At 39.4% G+C, this 16,169-nt stretch overlaps 1 protein-coding gene across 1 annotated transcript in view; it reads right to left on the bottom strand.

The window, feature by feature from the left end:
• LOC128869190 (uncharacterized) overlaps nucleotides 1-16,169 on the bottom strand; it is a 586,599-nt gene that overhangs the window by 478,805 nt on the left and 91,625 nt on the right. The window contains exons 2-3 of the mRNA XM_054111701.1: nucleotides 4,177-13,016; nucleotides 1,364-1,495 (exon numbers count right to left, since the gene is read on the bottom strand). Coding sequence (XP_053967676.1) covers nucleotides 1,364-1,495; nucleotides 4,177-12,942 — 8,898 coding nt within the window. The 5' untranslated portion in view covers nucleotides 12,943-13,016. The remainder of the gene's footprint in view (nucleotides 1-1,363; nucleotides 1,496-4,176; nucleotides 13,017-16,169) is intronic.

Below are 16,169 nucleotides of genomic sequence, written 5' to 3'. Positions count from 1 at the left end.
AGTTTGATGTTTACGGGCGGCCGCGTCACAGGGGGCGGTTGCGGGTGCAGAGCTCTGCAGCAGGAGGCAACGTAGTCGCGTGTCCAATCACGTGTGGTGCGCAGGCCAGAGCACTTCCGAAAGCGGCACCAGTCATTGCAAGAATTGCACTTGACTGATGTCAGGCTCCGTGGAACCCTGGTCTGACACACGGAACAGACTATGCGAGGGGCCAAGAGCTGCTTGTTTGTCCCCGCACGAGGATTGGAACAGGATGGTTGTGGGTCAGAGAGGGTGTCGCGTTGCACCGATGGGCTCCGAACCATTAGGGTTTGATTTGTGGCGGCCGTTTGCAGTGCCGGAACATTTAACGTGTGGACCACTCCCTGTGTGTCTTAAGGCCTGAGCAGGTCTTAAGATGGCACCCATCGGTGCACTAATTACCCCTAACTGAGTTGGAGTTCGGGTGGAACCGTATGTGGCAGACCCAGCAGTAGAATACCTCTCGTCCAGGATTGGGTTCGATACCATCCCTGAACAGAAGTATTTGAAGCAAACTTGCTGCAAGGGATTGCTCCTGTGACGAAAAATCCGAGTCATTCCGGTAACGTAGCGTCTTCCATGGGAATGTCGACGAATGGCGATGATGCCGCCACAAATTTATACCAGACAATACATTGGCTCTCCGCGGGTACATTGGCTTTTCGACAACAATTATTAATAAAAAAAGAATAGAATTCAATAAAATTGTTCTACAGCGCCAGGGTAGAGGTAATAAAAAATAAAACCTCAGAAATTAACTCCTTGTTCCATAAAATCGTATAACGAGCATTTCAGAAACTTAACCTTGTGAATCACTAAGTAATGTGATATTGTGCCAGGGTTCAATTAAGAATATCTTCCTTATTTCAACTTGACTAAGAAATGTCCATTAATATATACATAGTATTATTGACACCTAAAAGAAGTTTCACTAAATGTCGAGGCAACAAATTTTATTTTGTCGCATAGTGCAATGTTCGGTAATTTCGATCTCTAGGTGCACCAAAGCCGTGCAGATGAAATAACTCCTAGCTGATATATCCCACACTTGTTTAAGTGTAAAGCAACTGAAACGGAGATACTGTGAATATTTTTAACGGAAAAAGGCTGCTAGTATCTATGCACATATGCATGTATACCATCATTTTATACATAATTAAAAGTATGCCTTAAATACTGTATGCGTATTTTGGTAAAAAGAAAATATTTGCATTTATGTATGTACATAAGTATTTGTTACAATAAGGTACATGATTAAATTGATATTTTCAACAGGTTCATATGTATGTATGTATAATTACTTTTACATATACATATAAGTGCGCATACTCTAACTACTTACAAGTTCAGATACAAGCGGTATTGATTTTCGGCGTGGTCGAATATCCGGCATGCTGTCGATATTACTGTAGAACGGGTTATCTCCAGGATGCCCACTGCCCCGTATACCAATATCTCCAGAGCCATTGCCATTCTGCATGGAAAGACATAAATGTGTGAATTGGGTTTGAGCCCGTTGGTCTTTATTTAAAGCTTATGTTATATGAATAATTTGAAATAAATTTTATATAAGTATTCTATAAAAACTTTTTCTAGGCTAATAATAATAATTAGAATATATAAAACGAAAAGCTTTTCATACTTCAATAATGATTAAACCTTTTACTTGGGCTACTATATTATTAAAAAACAAGAGGCGTGGACACTTCTGTTATGTGTTGTAACATGTTAAATGGAGTGATCTACAGTTTTAAGCCGACCCCGAACGGCAAATGGTTTTTATGATGAGCTTTTTTATGGTAGAAATACACTCGGAGGTCTGCCAGTGCCTGCCGAGGGGCGACCACTATTAGAAAAAACTTTTTCTATCATTTAGCTGTTTCATGCACGGAGATTCGAATCTATGGACCATTCTGACCATTATTCCACCAACCATTATTCTTAAATAATAACTTAAAATTCAACTTTCTTAGGCTTTAATTTACTTCCAGCTTAACGAACGCTAATATGTGTCGTACGTTTTATTGTTACCCTACGGTTTTATGTTGCTTCCAAAAAGCCTGGAAGAATTAGTACCGCTTACCGGTACCAACCAGTTTTTAAATCTCTGAAGTATTCGTAGCTGCATTCTCCATCTGTATAACTTACACCCCCACAGAGAAAGTAAAGAGTGGGTTACCAGAGACTAGGATAACTCTCAGCTAGAAGAATATCTTCATATCGACAAGCAGAGCTCCAAATGAAATCGGAACTTTTCAATCAGTCAATTGAAGCCGAATTTGAAACCGTTTTTTAAGTGAATTGTGTTATTTGCTTATTATTTCGTCCGACATATTAGTATTCAATTCTGAACTGGCCAATGACATAATTTATGGAAAGTGTATGCCGCTTATATTACACTCAGACTCTTATCGTCAGCTGCCACTAGAGTTACATCCTCCGAGCTAATTAGCATTACTTATCGTTCATTCGCCGTGTCAATTCTATAATATTATATAAACCCCTTGGATACGAGTTTATTTGAAAAATTATTTGCATTAGGAACGGATTTAATTTTTGGTAGCTTGGAGTAGTATGTACAAGCAATACATTTTACGTAAGAATTCATGTATTTCTAAATTATGTAAAAGGTGCGCCATCTTTTATGTCGGTAATGTAAACGCGGAATAACATTGTTATTTACCAACCGATCGACTTCAGCACACATGTTTTTGATACATCAGTTCAGTACAATTTCAACCATGGATCACTTTATACCAAAACAAGCGAAATCGACGCTATAAAACCCAAAATGCTTGACAAGGTGATGACAAATGCAGAAAAAAGATCGCAGTTTGTGATTGCTAATAAAGGTGGCCATTTGATTGATATTCTTTTCAAAGAATAGTTTTACTAAATTGTAAGTAACCAAACCAAATAAAAATACCTTACTTATACAAATCAGTTTTTTTTTTTAAGTTATTCAATGTTTTCATGCCGACATAAAAGATGGCGCCCCCTGTTTGTGACATATGTAGGATTTAGATGACTTCAGGTAATTAGAATTGTAAATCAGAAATAAATTGATAAAAACAAAACACGTCACCCGCGGCAAACAAGTGCGTGACGTGTCTCAAACGACAAATGAACCCAAGAGGCTAATAACGGGGACCGTGGCTTACGCTTAGAACTTTCCAAACCCTTAGACCACCGAGTGCTCACTACATACGATTTCCCTTAGTTAGGATTAGGGAAAAGGGTTTTCCAATAACAGGTGTTATTGGTGAATGGACTGCGCTATCGAGAGATGATTAACGATTTTTATGTCCGGAACTGGATGGTATTGAGCTGGATAACGTTTATTTTCAACAAGACGGCGCTATGTGCGACACAACTAACGAAACCATTGATCTTTTACGGGAAACGTTTCCGGATCGTGTTATCTCTCGAAGAGGTGATCACAATTGGCCACCGAGATCTTGTGATTTAACACCTTGTGACTTTTTCCTTTGGGGCCACGTGAAAGAGAAGGTCTACGCCAACAGCCCAGGGTCGATTCAAGACTTCAAAGATGGAATTCGTGAGGCTATCGAGGACATAGGGCAGCTACTTGGCAATTCGGTTATGGAAACTTTCATGAAAAGGATATTGTCCTGTAAGCGTGGTCGTGCTGGTCATTTGCCTGATGTTACCTTCCACTATTAACGACATACCTTCCTCTTTATAATGAAATAAACATTCGATCATTTATATCAAAAAATACCATTTTTCTTTGCCTATCCCTTTAGTACAAAATACATAAAATTAGAAGCGTACAATATTTCAGCAGCTTGCAGCTATGTTTTGCACACCCGGAATGCAGAAATTTCCTGCGAAAGTTAAGTAAGAAGGAAAGTTAAATTGACTTCTTTGTTGGGCTCTGCGATGCCCGTGAATGGCGTGGAATTAAAAAACAAAGCGCAAAGAACCCTATTTTTGTACTTTTGCTCCGAAACAGGATGCTGATGTTACTTTTTTCTACCATTCTATTGTAATTAATGCCTGATGCATGTGAAATAATGAGATAATAACCGAATTAGGCCATAAATATTGCTTTGGGTTATAGTTATAAATGTGAAATTCGCTTAGGAGTTTTGGGTAAAGATTTTATTTAGGTGCTATAGAATTAATTCTTACCTTTTCCCGATCTTTTGTGAGCTCATCGTCTTTAATTTTTTCCTGATTATTTTGCTCTTCTATTTTACGTTCTTTAAGAGTTTTCAAAAGCTTCCATTTGCTACTTCCAAGTACAGCTGCGTTAGTTACTTGAGAACCTTCAACACTAGAATCATGACTTAGGAATCGTATGGAAAGTTTCGCTTGTTGTTTTTGTACTTCTCTTTCTTTTTCTGCTTGGATCAAATCGAGTTCGGTATTGTTATTTGCTGGGGCCGAGATATTTTTAAAGTCAATCTGAGCAGAGATAGGAATATTGGTTTCTCTAGCTTTCAATTGCGTGTTTTCGGTAACTATTTCTGTTCTTTCCTGATTATCTCTAAATGCTTGGTAGCTTGGTGCAGTCTTAAATATTCGCTGGTCGCCTTCCAATTCCTCACTTAATTCAGCTGGTGTATCTGGACCAAGTGTGGCACCGGATGACATACTCAGATTTTTCGACTCTTCATCATCGAGATTTTCATCAGCTGCAACAACACCGTTATCAATTGATGATTGCATAGTTTGAATTAATTGTAATTCCCTTTTTATGGGTTCACTATGGAACTCGGGTTCATGTGGCATAACCTGTGTCACATACACACGTTTTTGCTTATCACTGCTACTGCTACCACGTCTTGGAGCAGATTTTGTTTTCTCTTTATAACGCTTCGTAGCGCTGGCAGCATCCTCTTCCGATGAATACGAGGAGCTTGTGGAATGATGCAGTTCTTGGCTAGCTTCATTGTCAAAACAACTGTCGTTCGTACGACGGCGGTCTCGTCGTTTTCGAAAACGTTTATGGGGCCCTATACGTTCACTCCCTATTAGATTATGTGTCTGCTGTGTAAACTGACGCTGCTGATGCTGCTGGCATTTCTCAAAATCCTGCGGAACAGGGTCTTCGATGCTCTTTATGGCATGAAATGTTGTAGTCTCTTCCAAAGCATCGCTGCTGGCAGCATCCACACAGGCATATTCCTCCGCATCAGCATCAGAAGAATTGAGTTGCAACTCGTCTCCTTTGGTATCCTGCCAAGCACTATGTATATCCGCCACTTTAGTTATTCTTTCGGAAGTACTTATGCTTGATTTTGTCGAGCTGCGTCCATGTGAATGTTGGGGTTTCGTTGTAGCTTTTATCGCTGTCTCCAGCTTAGCGTCATCTATTGCTGGTAGCTGTTTGACAACATATTTCAATTCTTTCAAAACTTCGGACATTACTTGTTTCACGTTCTCGTCTGCTGCATATTCATCAGATAAGAAATCGCGTTCTCTATCATCATGATATCCAGTTGTACTGCTTATCGCCAATTGATCGATTTGAGAGAACAGTTGGGCGTTGTCAACTGAGTGATTTGCTTCAAACGTTACGGGTTCGATTTCAGCTTTGCGTTGCTGTTCCAATTCTTCCAACTGCCGCAATTCATAACAAAAGTATTCATCATCGGTGTCGATGCTATCTTCGGTACTTTGACGACGCGATGACGACAAAGTGCGATACGAATGTTGACTACGGTTGTCGTCTTCTTCATGTAGTGCTGCTTCTGGTACATCTAGTGATTGTTGTGTTGAAAGGCTGCGCTGACCATGTCCATTCAACTTATATTCCATGTCAGGCATTGTGTTCATATTGGTGTCTTCGAAGTCATTATTAATTTTTGTTATAAATAAATATGGTGCTTTATTGCATTCTGAAGAGATTATGGATACTGGCTGCATTTGTGGTTGCACGGTCATACCTCTGCCGCTGTAATCACATTCTTCATTATCTACACAAATGGAAGCACTTTTATATAACATCATAGGTTTTGGTAGAAGGCGAGAATCCGGCACTGGTTCTTTAGTAGTAGCAGGTGTGAATGTTGTATCGCTTGTTTCTTTTAGCACTTTGCCTTGATCTTGCTGCTGACGTCTAATGTCGCTCATAACAGGAAAGATATTACTTCTATCATTGGTCATAGTTTGATCCAAATGTAATGCTAGCGGCGACTGCGAAGCAGTAACTTCTTTTTCTATATTACTTGTTGCTGATTCTTTAGGATTTAATTGGCATATTTGAGGGAACATACTCATAGCTATTGCATCAATGTCCCCATCAATTTCGTTCTCTTGGTGGCGACCTTGCTCTTCGCCATTAGCACTAATACCAATAAATTCACCAATTTCTCCAAAAGAAGGGACGTCTTCTTCGTAGTCTTGTTCTCGGTCATCTTTTCCGGAGTGGATTTTTTTCCTGAGCAATTTCACATTCAGTTCTTCTTGTTGTAGCTGTTTCTGTTGCAGCAGTTTTATGTGTTGTTTATGGCGTTTTGGTAACAGCGTTTTATATTCATCGAACGCTTGTACCCTATGCTCACCAAAAGTACGTTCTTCGGTTGCAACCGCACTTAATTCTTCAAGTTCATTCGCTATCGAGTCTTCGTTGTCCGATGATGTGAAACTAGGTAAATCTGCCTCGGTGTCTGATACATTGGCCACCGCCACCGCCATCTCAACACCACTCCTACCATGGGTCACAAACTTGCGCCGCCGGTAAGTTCTTGCTTTCTGCATGAAATTGTTCACAGTTACGGAAAATTTTGAGCGTGTCTTGTGGCCTTTGCCGACCATTGCCTTCTTAATGCTGGTACCACCAGCTAAACCAGTGTCAGCAGTTGCGGATGATGTAGATGTGCTAACAACCGCGCGTGCGCCCGGATGTGTAGCACGCTGCATCAGCTGCAAAGGCAACTTGTGAAAGCGTTTCGAAAAGTCAAAGCTGCCTCCCAAATGCTTAATTCCACGCTGCTGGCCGCCAGTTGACATCGTTGAAGCCGTCATCTTATATACCATGAACTCTGACACATCTCGTCCATTAGATTTGATGTGTGAATTTGGCATTTTGGGAGTGATGTGACCGGCAACAGAAGGATAAGAGCCAGCTTGGCCACGAACTTTAATTTTATTACCGTGCATTTCATTATCATATCCAGTGGGTAAAGACCGCGAGCGGCTGTATGTCGGTGACCGTTTCAGTTTAAAGCTTTCCGGGAGAAAATTGGTGAGTCTATTCCAAACTTTAGGAGGCTTATGGAAAATAGATTGCCTAGCAACAGCACTGCTGTTCACAGAGGTACTCAAAGTGGATATACCACCATCCAACCCAATTGCGGCAGCAGATGCCGAGGATACCATTATACCATGTGCTGTCGCACCATCTCGCGGTGTAACACTAAAATAAGCGGTATTTGGATCTATAAACATAGGCAATTCTGTATCGATGCTTTGATTTGAATTGGACGGCATTCGTTGCAATGCATATGCGAGAGTACCAGTTAAATTATTTCTTTCTTGCATTTGATGATTGTATAGTTCATGAGTGGCAACTGATGCTGGACGATGTGTTTGCAACCAGTGCTGTTGCTGGTGCTGTGGTGCCTTTCGTGGTGGTTCAATTGGCGATGACAACGTATCTGCATAACCAAGGACATTTACACATCTAGAAGCGAGATAGTGCTGCCGCTGCTGCAATTGTTGATGCTGGAATTGCCGACGATATTCAAAGTTATTTTTGCCCAAATAATCCAAATTTTTACTGCTGTTATAATCAGTAATCCCATTAAATGTTGGATAATATACCAGACGGTCTGTAAGATGTTGTTTACGTGTTTGCGACTCACGCAATGCGATCCTATCAATTTCAGTTTCTTCGTACGAACTTGTAGAAGAATTTCTACTACCTGTAGACGTCAGTTCATAGACGGGTGTGCGCAAGAGGTCAGGAATACGGCGGTTTGAGTCCACAGATCTACTGGTAGTTGATGATATATTTGGCTGTTGTTTTTGTGTTTGTTGCTGATTATCCCATTCAAGCATTTCATCCACAGTTCGAATGTTGTCATCCAAGGTATCTTCTTTCAATATATTAAAAATAGATTTGTTCTCGTATACCGAACATATGGGCATGTTCTTTGATAATTCACGAATATAATTCAGATTCTCTTCGCTAAGCATATAATCTTTTTCGGTTTGTTGAGGTGGGCGCTTCTGTTGTTGTTTGTGTAGTTCAGGTTGTTGCTTTTGCTGGTAACTTTGATGTTGGAACTGTGACGTTAGCAGCTGTTGCAAATGACTTTGCTGTTTGATTTTATCGAGAGTGTTGGAGAACGTGGCAATAGTTGAGTTGATTATGGTCGGTATGATGGAACAAGTAGTTTGTATGGTAATGGCATGTGTAGTGGTCACCAATTTTTTGTCAGAATTTTCAACATTTAAATGTACATCAGTGATATTTATACCTAAATCAAGGCTACCATCAAGATCCGTAATTAAGCCAGAATTGTCTAAGTTTAAGTTTTTGCTGTTATTCATTGAAATGGTTTTAGACATTAAGAGCTGCATATCCATATTAATACCTTGATAACTGTTAAGGAATGGATTGCATATATCAGAAATACTAACAACGGCGCTACTCCCGCAATACAGAGGCGAATTCGGTGATTTTTCCCAACTGGATAGACCGCTCATAGATGAAAGTCCGGAGTCAGATTTGGTCTGTTTTGGTGAGCCCCCAGCATGATGAATCTGCAGATGTGCACTGCCATATCCCGCCATTTGTGTCTGTTGATGAAATGGATTCAGGGCTGGCATCGATGATATTGAAATGTCAACAGCAGCGACTTCATCCTCACTTAGCTTATGCGGCACGTCAGATTGGGCATCATTCGGTGCTGGCGGTGGGGGACTTTGCTTACCTCCAACTCCAGCTAATAGAATACCATCAATATCCATAGCCAAAACATCTTGATATGCATTAGTTTTATGTTGATGGTCGGGATTCTGCAAATGTAGTAGGAAGAGCATACTGTTGTGCCGTTCCAAGCTACGCTTCAGTGACTTAATGTACTCGTCATTGCTGTAAAGATTTGTGGCAGAAGTAGCTCGACCAACTGGTTGGGAAATACGGTTTTCTCGGGCTTTGTTATTCATATTACTAGATGATGTTCTCAAAATCATCCGTTCAAACTCTGCATCCATGTCAACCAAATAATTATCTGTATTTAAATAACTGGTATATGGCTGATGTAAGTCTGTACTAGAATTACCGTCCACACCTTTGTTACCGCTACCCGCATTTTTGGTGGGGTCATGAAATTTTTTAAGGTGCATTTCATGTTCCTGTGTTTCCAATATTTTAAGTTGTTCGTCTAAATTGGAATTGTTGCGTAATAACTGCGCACTATAATCGAAATGTGCATTATTATTGGTCCTACTTTTAACACTCATATGATTTTCCAATGGGATTCTACTTTCCAAAAGCTTATCTTTTTTATCCGTTATGTGAGTAAAGTCTGTGTCCTCAGCATTGTAATCTAGTGGTATTTTAGATTGTTTCATTGCTCCTCTTTTTGTTTTTAAATATTTTTTCGGAGTTTTATTTGCAGTTTCAATTTTATCGCAGGTGAGTTCGCCAGCTGCTTGCATCAATGTCAACTCTGCGTCGGTCAGGTACTTTCGCTTGTAATCATCAAATGAATTTCCGACCAATTTTTTCAGCGTGTCAATGTTTCTTTCTAATTTTTTCATTACTACTTCGAATTTGCGGTGCTTGTCATTACCGAAAGCACGCATTTCTTCGGCAATTGTGACGGGATTTAATAGCAGAAGTAAAAGATTATTATTGACTTGGTAGATATTTTCGAAAAAAGCAATATCATTTTTAACCAATTGTCTTAGTTTAAGAATTTGCGCAGCACTCAATACTTGCAAATCTTGAATTTTATTTATCTCCATAAGCAATATCTCGCCAGTACTATCGAGAACCACAGTTTTATCCTCATTTAATTGGGAAAAGAAATAATCTTGTCTGTCAAATTGGGTGCCGATAACGTTATACTCTTCTTCAGATGAAGAAGCAGTTGAGCGTCGATCACCTATATTGGGAGGACCAGTTGCATTGGCGCTGCTAAAGAAACCGTTAGAATATTTTGGCGTTTTTTTATTTATATTTTCATCCACAGCAGTTTGCGCTAATGCACTTTTCAAATTGTTCAGCATTTCCATTTCATCCTTGTAATGTTTTTTCTTTTTTTGCTTCTTGGTCTCTTTAATCTTGTTCGTTACTGATTTTGTTGTTGCTGGTTCTGCAGCTGTAGTAGTTAAATTTGTGGTTATTGTTGTTGGTATTAGTTGTGAAGAGGCTGAAGCGGCAATATCCATCATACCACCAATTCCACATACGATCCCCTCAGGTGCCTCTTCATTATCCTCGCGGATCATATCCAGCGTGGAATTCGTATGCGCACCCAATACGCCTAATATATGTTCGTGTGTCGCTTCCGATTGCTGCAACAACCGCTCAACATTTGAAATTTCCGTAGTCAGACTATTATCGCGATACGCTTCATTAAGTTTTTTGTAAAATTCTTCGTTCATTTCACTGTTGTTCCCAATATTGAGGAGAGTTCTGTTGCATGTCCCACCCGTATCCTCTATGGGCACGACCAGTTGCCCGCCCTCGCCATGTTTAGAGGCCGCTTGCCGAAAAAACTTAACTTGTTCAACAAAATCACTCAATGGCATATCAATGTCATTTATATTGTCGACAGACACACTACCTTCGTTGTTTTCATATAAATTTGACGCCATTTCATCAGATACATCGCTAAATATTTGCGGTCTGATATGTGCCAATGAGTGTGCCTTTTGTAGTGTCGCATCTGCCACTTTACGAGTCGTGCCAAAAATCCCCCCGTACACAAATGGTAAACTCAGCACACTGCCTGATGCTGTTTGTTGTAAGGCTGCATTAATTCCAGTTGTATAATGTTGTAGGCGGTCACTACACGCATTATTGTCACAGGGTACGAGCTTCTCCAGAATTTGCCGGCTATTCCGAAATTGTTGCAGTAATTCGCTTTTAGCATCATTTGCCTGCATTTGTTGCTGCTCATAAAGCAGTACTTCTGAATCCGAGTAAAGTTTGTTCTTGGCTAGTTTAGCTGCAGTTATTGCAGCAGCCACTTGATGGCATTTTCTTTGCTGAACATTACTTAACGGTGAAAGTGATCCACTGAGTTCGTCATGCTTAACAAGTTTTGACAGTACATGATTAACGCCATCGCCCACATCAAAACAATCGGATAACTGTAAATTTTCTTGCCTACCAAGTGAATACATCATATTGGCGGGTTTTGTTTCTTTAAAATGAACGCTATCAGCGACAATAGCGCCTTCGTCGTACGTTAAGCTCGTCTGCTGTTGCAGTACCTTACCGAGTGCATCCAGTTCGCTGTCCATGCGTACAGCATCCAATGCGTCTAAGGTGTCGTTTTTTAACTCCTGCAATAGATTATTATAATGTTTCGATGTACCTTCCATGGTAATATCATGCAATAGAGCAGCGGCTGAATTATTCAATAAAATGGCTTGCTGTTCGGCTTCAACTAAATTTGACATCAACAAATGCTCATCACGCAGAAGATAGTCAAAAAGGGGCCGCTGTTGATCGACCGCATCGTTGTCAATAAAGTCTAAATGTGTCTCATACTCAGCACCATGTTGGTGGTTTTGATTGAGTTGTTGTTGCTGCTGATGTTCTTTCTTCAATGCTATCAAACCCATTAAATTGCTGACAACTGATTGCTGCTCAGTCGATATTTTCTCCAGTTTCTCCAAACGGGCCCAAATCTTACCATACTCTCCGGACAGTAAGTCCAAAGCACGCCAAGCAAACTTCAACTCTGTTTCCAATAAACTAATGCGCGTAGCTATTTTTTCCATGTAGTCGGATATTATGTAATCGGAGTGTTGTTGCGAGTTATATAATTGACAGAGCCGTTGCTCGCTGGTGATTGAAGCCATGCTACCTGCATATGGATTAGCAGCAGTCGTTGTCAAAGAGTTGCTGGCGTTCATTTCGTTCAAAGAATTGGCATCAACATTATAAGCACTAACCCCGCCAGCGCCAATGATACCAACACTACCAACGTCACTTTCGCTTTCAAAGCTATCGGGTTCACCAATGCTGTTGATATTGTGATTTTTGTTTTCATGTAAAGCGTCACCATCACAGCTGATGTTTTTGTTATTGATATTATTGAAATGACCGATTACTTTTATTTCATGATTATAACTATAGTTATGGTTGGTATTAATTACACTAACATCATTACGTTGTTGTTGCTGCGGCTTATTTGCTAATAATACCTTTTGTAATGGCTGCCGTCTTTGTTGTTGCTTACGTAGCCTTGACTGCAAGTTAGCAGAGACTTCTAAAATCTGTTGATTTGTATACTTTTGTTTTAATACATTTTTAGAGTCCACATTTCCATATTGTATTGACTGTTCTAATTGTTCTTTCTCTTGTTGAGACACAGAGTTTGAATCCTGGTCATTCGATGATATCGTACCAATCATATCCGCTGCCATATGATCTGTCAGAGCATTGTTAAACGTCTTATGGTTATGACGCTCCCGTTGGTATTGCTGTTGCTGGCTCTGCTGCTCCTGCTCCTGTTCCAGATATTGTTTATTTGTTGGAAGCTGTTGAAAGTGTTGTATTTGCTGTTTTTTGAGTAAACTTATTGATGTGGTTTCATACTGTTGCAGCTTCTTATCCTGTTTTTTTTTTTCATGTGACTGTTTATTTTGTTCGTGGCGCTGAAACTTTAGCTGATTTTTGTAATGACCGTCATTACCATCGATGCTCATAACATCGAGCGTATATTTATGTTGCGGTTTTAGTGATGAAGCCGTAAGCGGCATAATGGTAACGTTTTTTAAATAATTTCAATTAAAAAATAATTGTTGATTTTCAATAATGTTTGAAGGCAGCGGACCTTAGGGACATAAGTATGTACAAGTCAGTACAAGTAGATTTCGTAAATGTTCTGTTCAAAATCATAATACATGTAAACATATACCTATGCATATACCTTACATCGGGTGTTTTTTAAGCGCTATAACAGCAATATTGTTGGAATACATTTTTTTGTTATAATCTGGTAGATAATTTCATGGCATACATTTTTTTAGTCCATTCGATCAATCTTTGAGTGCTTTTTACAATAAATTTGGCCGTATGGCATCAAGAGTAGCTTCAATATTGTAATAAATTGAGAAAAATATGGACCGATGATGCCGCCAATGTTCAAAGAACTTCGCGAACAGATTTATCTTTTTTTCGAAAAAAAAATCGAAGAAGTTTTTTTACATTATCAATTATTTTTTTTGATTTTGCCTTACCGCGATGCCCAAACATACACTGCCATGCCTTACCAAAGAAGCTGAATATGTACGTAAGCGCGTATGCTTAGAAATAAAAATTAGATGCTGTAATAATAATAATAAGTTATAATAATAAATAAATAAAATGAATTGAGCTTATTTCAACCGTATTTGATCTAGTCTGATAATTCAAATGAAGACTGGAATTTGCTCGAAAACTAAACATGCATCAAAATATTATTTCATTTAACTGTATTTCGCAGAAATAAAACTTCAGCAGTTGTAAAATGTATTGTGGTTGATTTATTGGTTTACTTGAATAGAGGTTTACTAGAATAGAGTTAGCCTACATTATACATCAGGCTAATATATATATTTATATATATAATATAGAGTTATGATCGAACAATATGTGATATATATTACTACAGCTTATCATTGTTTTTTTTTGTTGTTCAGAGTTTAAGTTTTTTAAGGCTATATGAGACATATCAATACCAATGGGACACAAAGAAGAACCTCGGTTCTTTCTGTTTTAGAAAGGTTGGCTGACCATGGAAGTAAAATGCGCCCATTAGCAGAGGACTTTGATGTGTCGCATGAAAGGGAAATGAAAAATTAGCTTTGAATAAGTACCGGCTCAATATTTGATGTATTAAATTCTGTGGCCATAGAGTCATTTTGCTTACTGATTTTGAAACCGTTAATCGAACAAGTTTCGTTTGTTAATATAGCTTTGGAAGATCTGGGCTAGTGGTCCCATGTGTATTATTATTAATATTCCGTTATAGATATAAAATTGTAATACTCCTTTTAATGAAGTTAGTTTTATTTAATCATGTAAATATAAAAGAATTTTAATTTTCATTGGAAATGGTGACCATTTGCTTTTACACACACAAGCTTTCAAATTAGGTCATTCAGCTATTGCAGCACGCACGGTTTCCTTGGATATTGGCTTCGCTGCTTGAACCAAAGATTGTTTGAGATTCTCCAAATTTCTTTGAAGTCTTCGACAGGCCATGTTCTCAAATACCTGACCATAAAATGTAGTCCTATGGATTCATATCTGGGCTTCCAGATGGACAATCTTCTGCGGAATTCTGCCTAAAGAACTGGAGCAGAATCTTGCTGGAAGATCCAACGCTCTCCGCTAAAGAGAGTACTGCTCAACTGCTTCACCACGCCTTCTAAGACATCCTCCTGGTACACTTTTGCCCCGGTCTTAACCCCTTTTTCGTAGAAATGAAGAGATGAAACGCCTTTACAAGACACTCCCAACAAATCATTATGGAGACGGGATGGTGCCCATGCTGAACCCTGTATCTTTAGAAGTTTAAGCATAGATTTTGTCGTTTTGCATATTACAAACTTCTTCAACAGTGAACATTTTCTCATCTGTGAAAATAATATTTTCTATGGCCGTTCACCGCGTGCCACCTGCTTGTATCTGTCGAGTTTAGCTTTCTTTAACTGCGTTGTCAAAAGATGACCCGGGGAGGGACGGAAGGCTTTCTGCGAATTCTTTCTCGAACGGCTTCTTAGGGCTGTACTGGACGACCACTTCTTTTTCTGTCTGTCACTTCAGACGCTTGAGAAAAACGATTGATGGTGCGGTAAACAAACATTCTCGAAATATTAAGTTTTTTCAGCAATTTGTAAATTCCACTTGCACTTTTACCCCACCTATGTAATGCAATACGATTTTCCTTAGCTCCCCACACCATTGTTAACAAACGAAGTCTCCCACGAAACTGAGTATAATTGATGAGTAGACAATGCATACGAACAAAGGCAAAATGAACGGAACCGAACAGAATTTATGGCAAGACTAATATATATTATGGATATGGACTTCTTTTCCTCAAACTAATATACATTGGGTTGGGAAACAAGTTCATAGCACTTTTATATTTTCTTTTATTTTGCAACGATTTGTTTGCTGTTTGGCCAAGGGTATTTATTCGATATAACTCTTTCTACTCTACAAAACTATGTTAATTGTATGTTTGATCTATTTTATTTTTGATTAGCTGTGAGACTTAGAAATTGAATACCCAGGAGGTAAAAATCTAAATTTACCGAAACCTGCCCTTCTTTACTTTTCATCGAAGTCAAAAAGCTGCCGTAGCAGCCCGGGTCATTGCCTGGAGTATGAAGAAGATATCATAGGCGAGTATACAGCACGGAAATGGTTTTCAAAGTTCAAAACTGGCAACTTTGACGTCAATTACACCTACCGCAGCGGAAGGCCCTCTGAATTCGATGAAGAACGTCTCAAATCCCTTTTGAAGGAGGACGGTCGCCAAGCCAGTCGTGAATTGGCGGAAAAAATGAACTGCGATCATAATACGATTTTCAATCTCCTTCATTCCTCACTAGCTCAACAAAAAAAAAATAAGTCGCCTTCAAATTGCTTCTCAGCATCTCGGCCGCCATCGAGCAACACGCGGTCCTAAACAGCGCTTTTTGCACCGAATCGTCACGGGAGATGAGAAATGGTGCCTATCGGTCAATATGAAGCAAAGAAAAGACGGGGAGGCTCCAGCAGATACGGCAAAGTCGAGAGTCAAGCCAGATCTCCATTCAAAGAAGATCATGATATGTGTTTGGTGGAACTGGGAGGGCATGGTGCACCGGGAAATGCTCGAAAAGAATGTCACGGTCAACAAGGAGCATGCATTGCCCAGATACACCGCGTGAATGAGGGCATTCGACGTCAAAAATCTGATCGACATGGCCAAACCATACTCCTTCACGACAAC

Source organism: Anastrepha ludens, chromosome X (genome assembly GCF_028408465.1).
Source record: "Anastrepha ludens isolate Willacy chromosome X, idAnaLude1.1, whole genome shotgun sequence".
Lineage (NCBI taxonomy): Eukaryota > Metazoa > Arthropoda > Insecta > Diptera > Tephritidae > Anastrepha > Anastrepha ludens.
The sequence above is the reverse complement of the archived record's forward strand: the minus strand, read 5'-3'. Positions and strand labels throughout refer to the sequence as shown.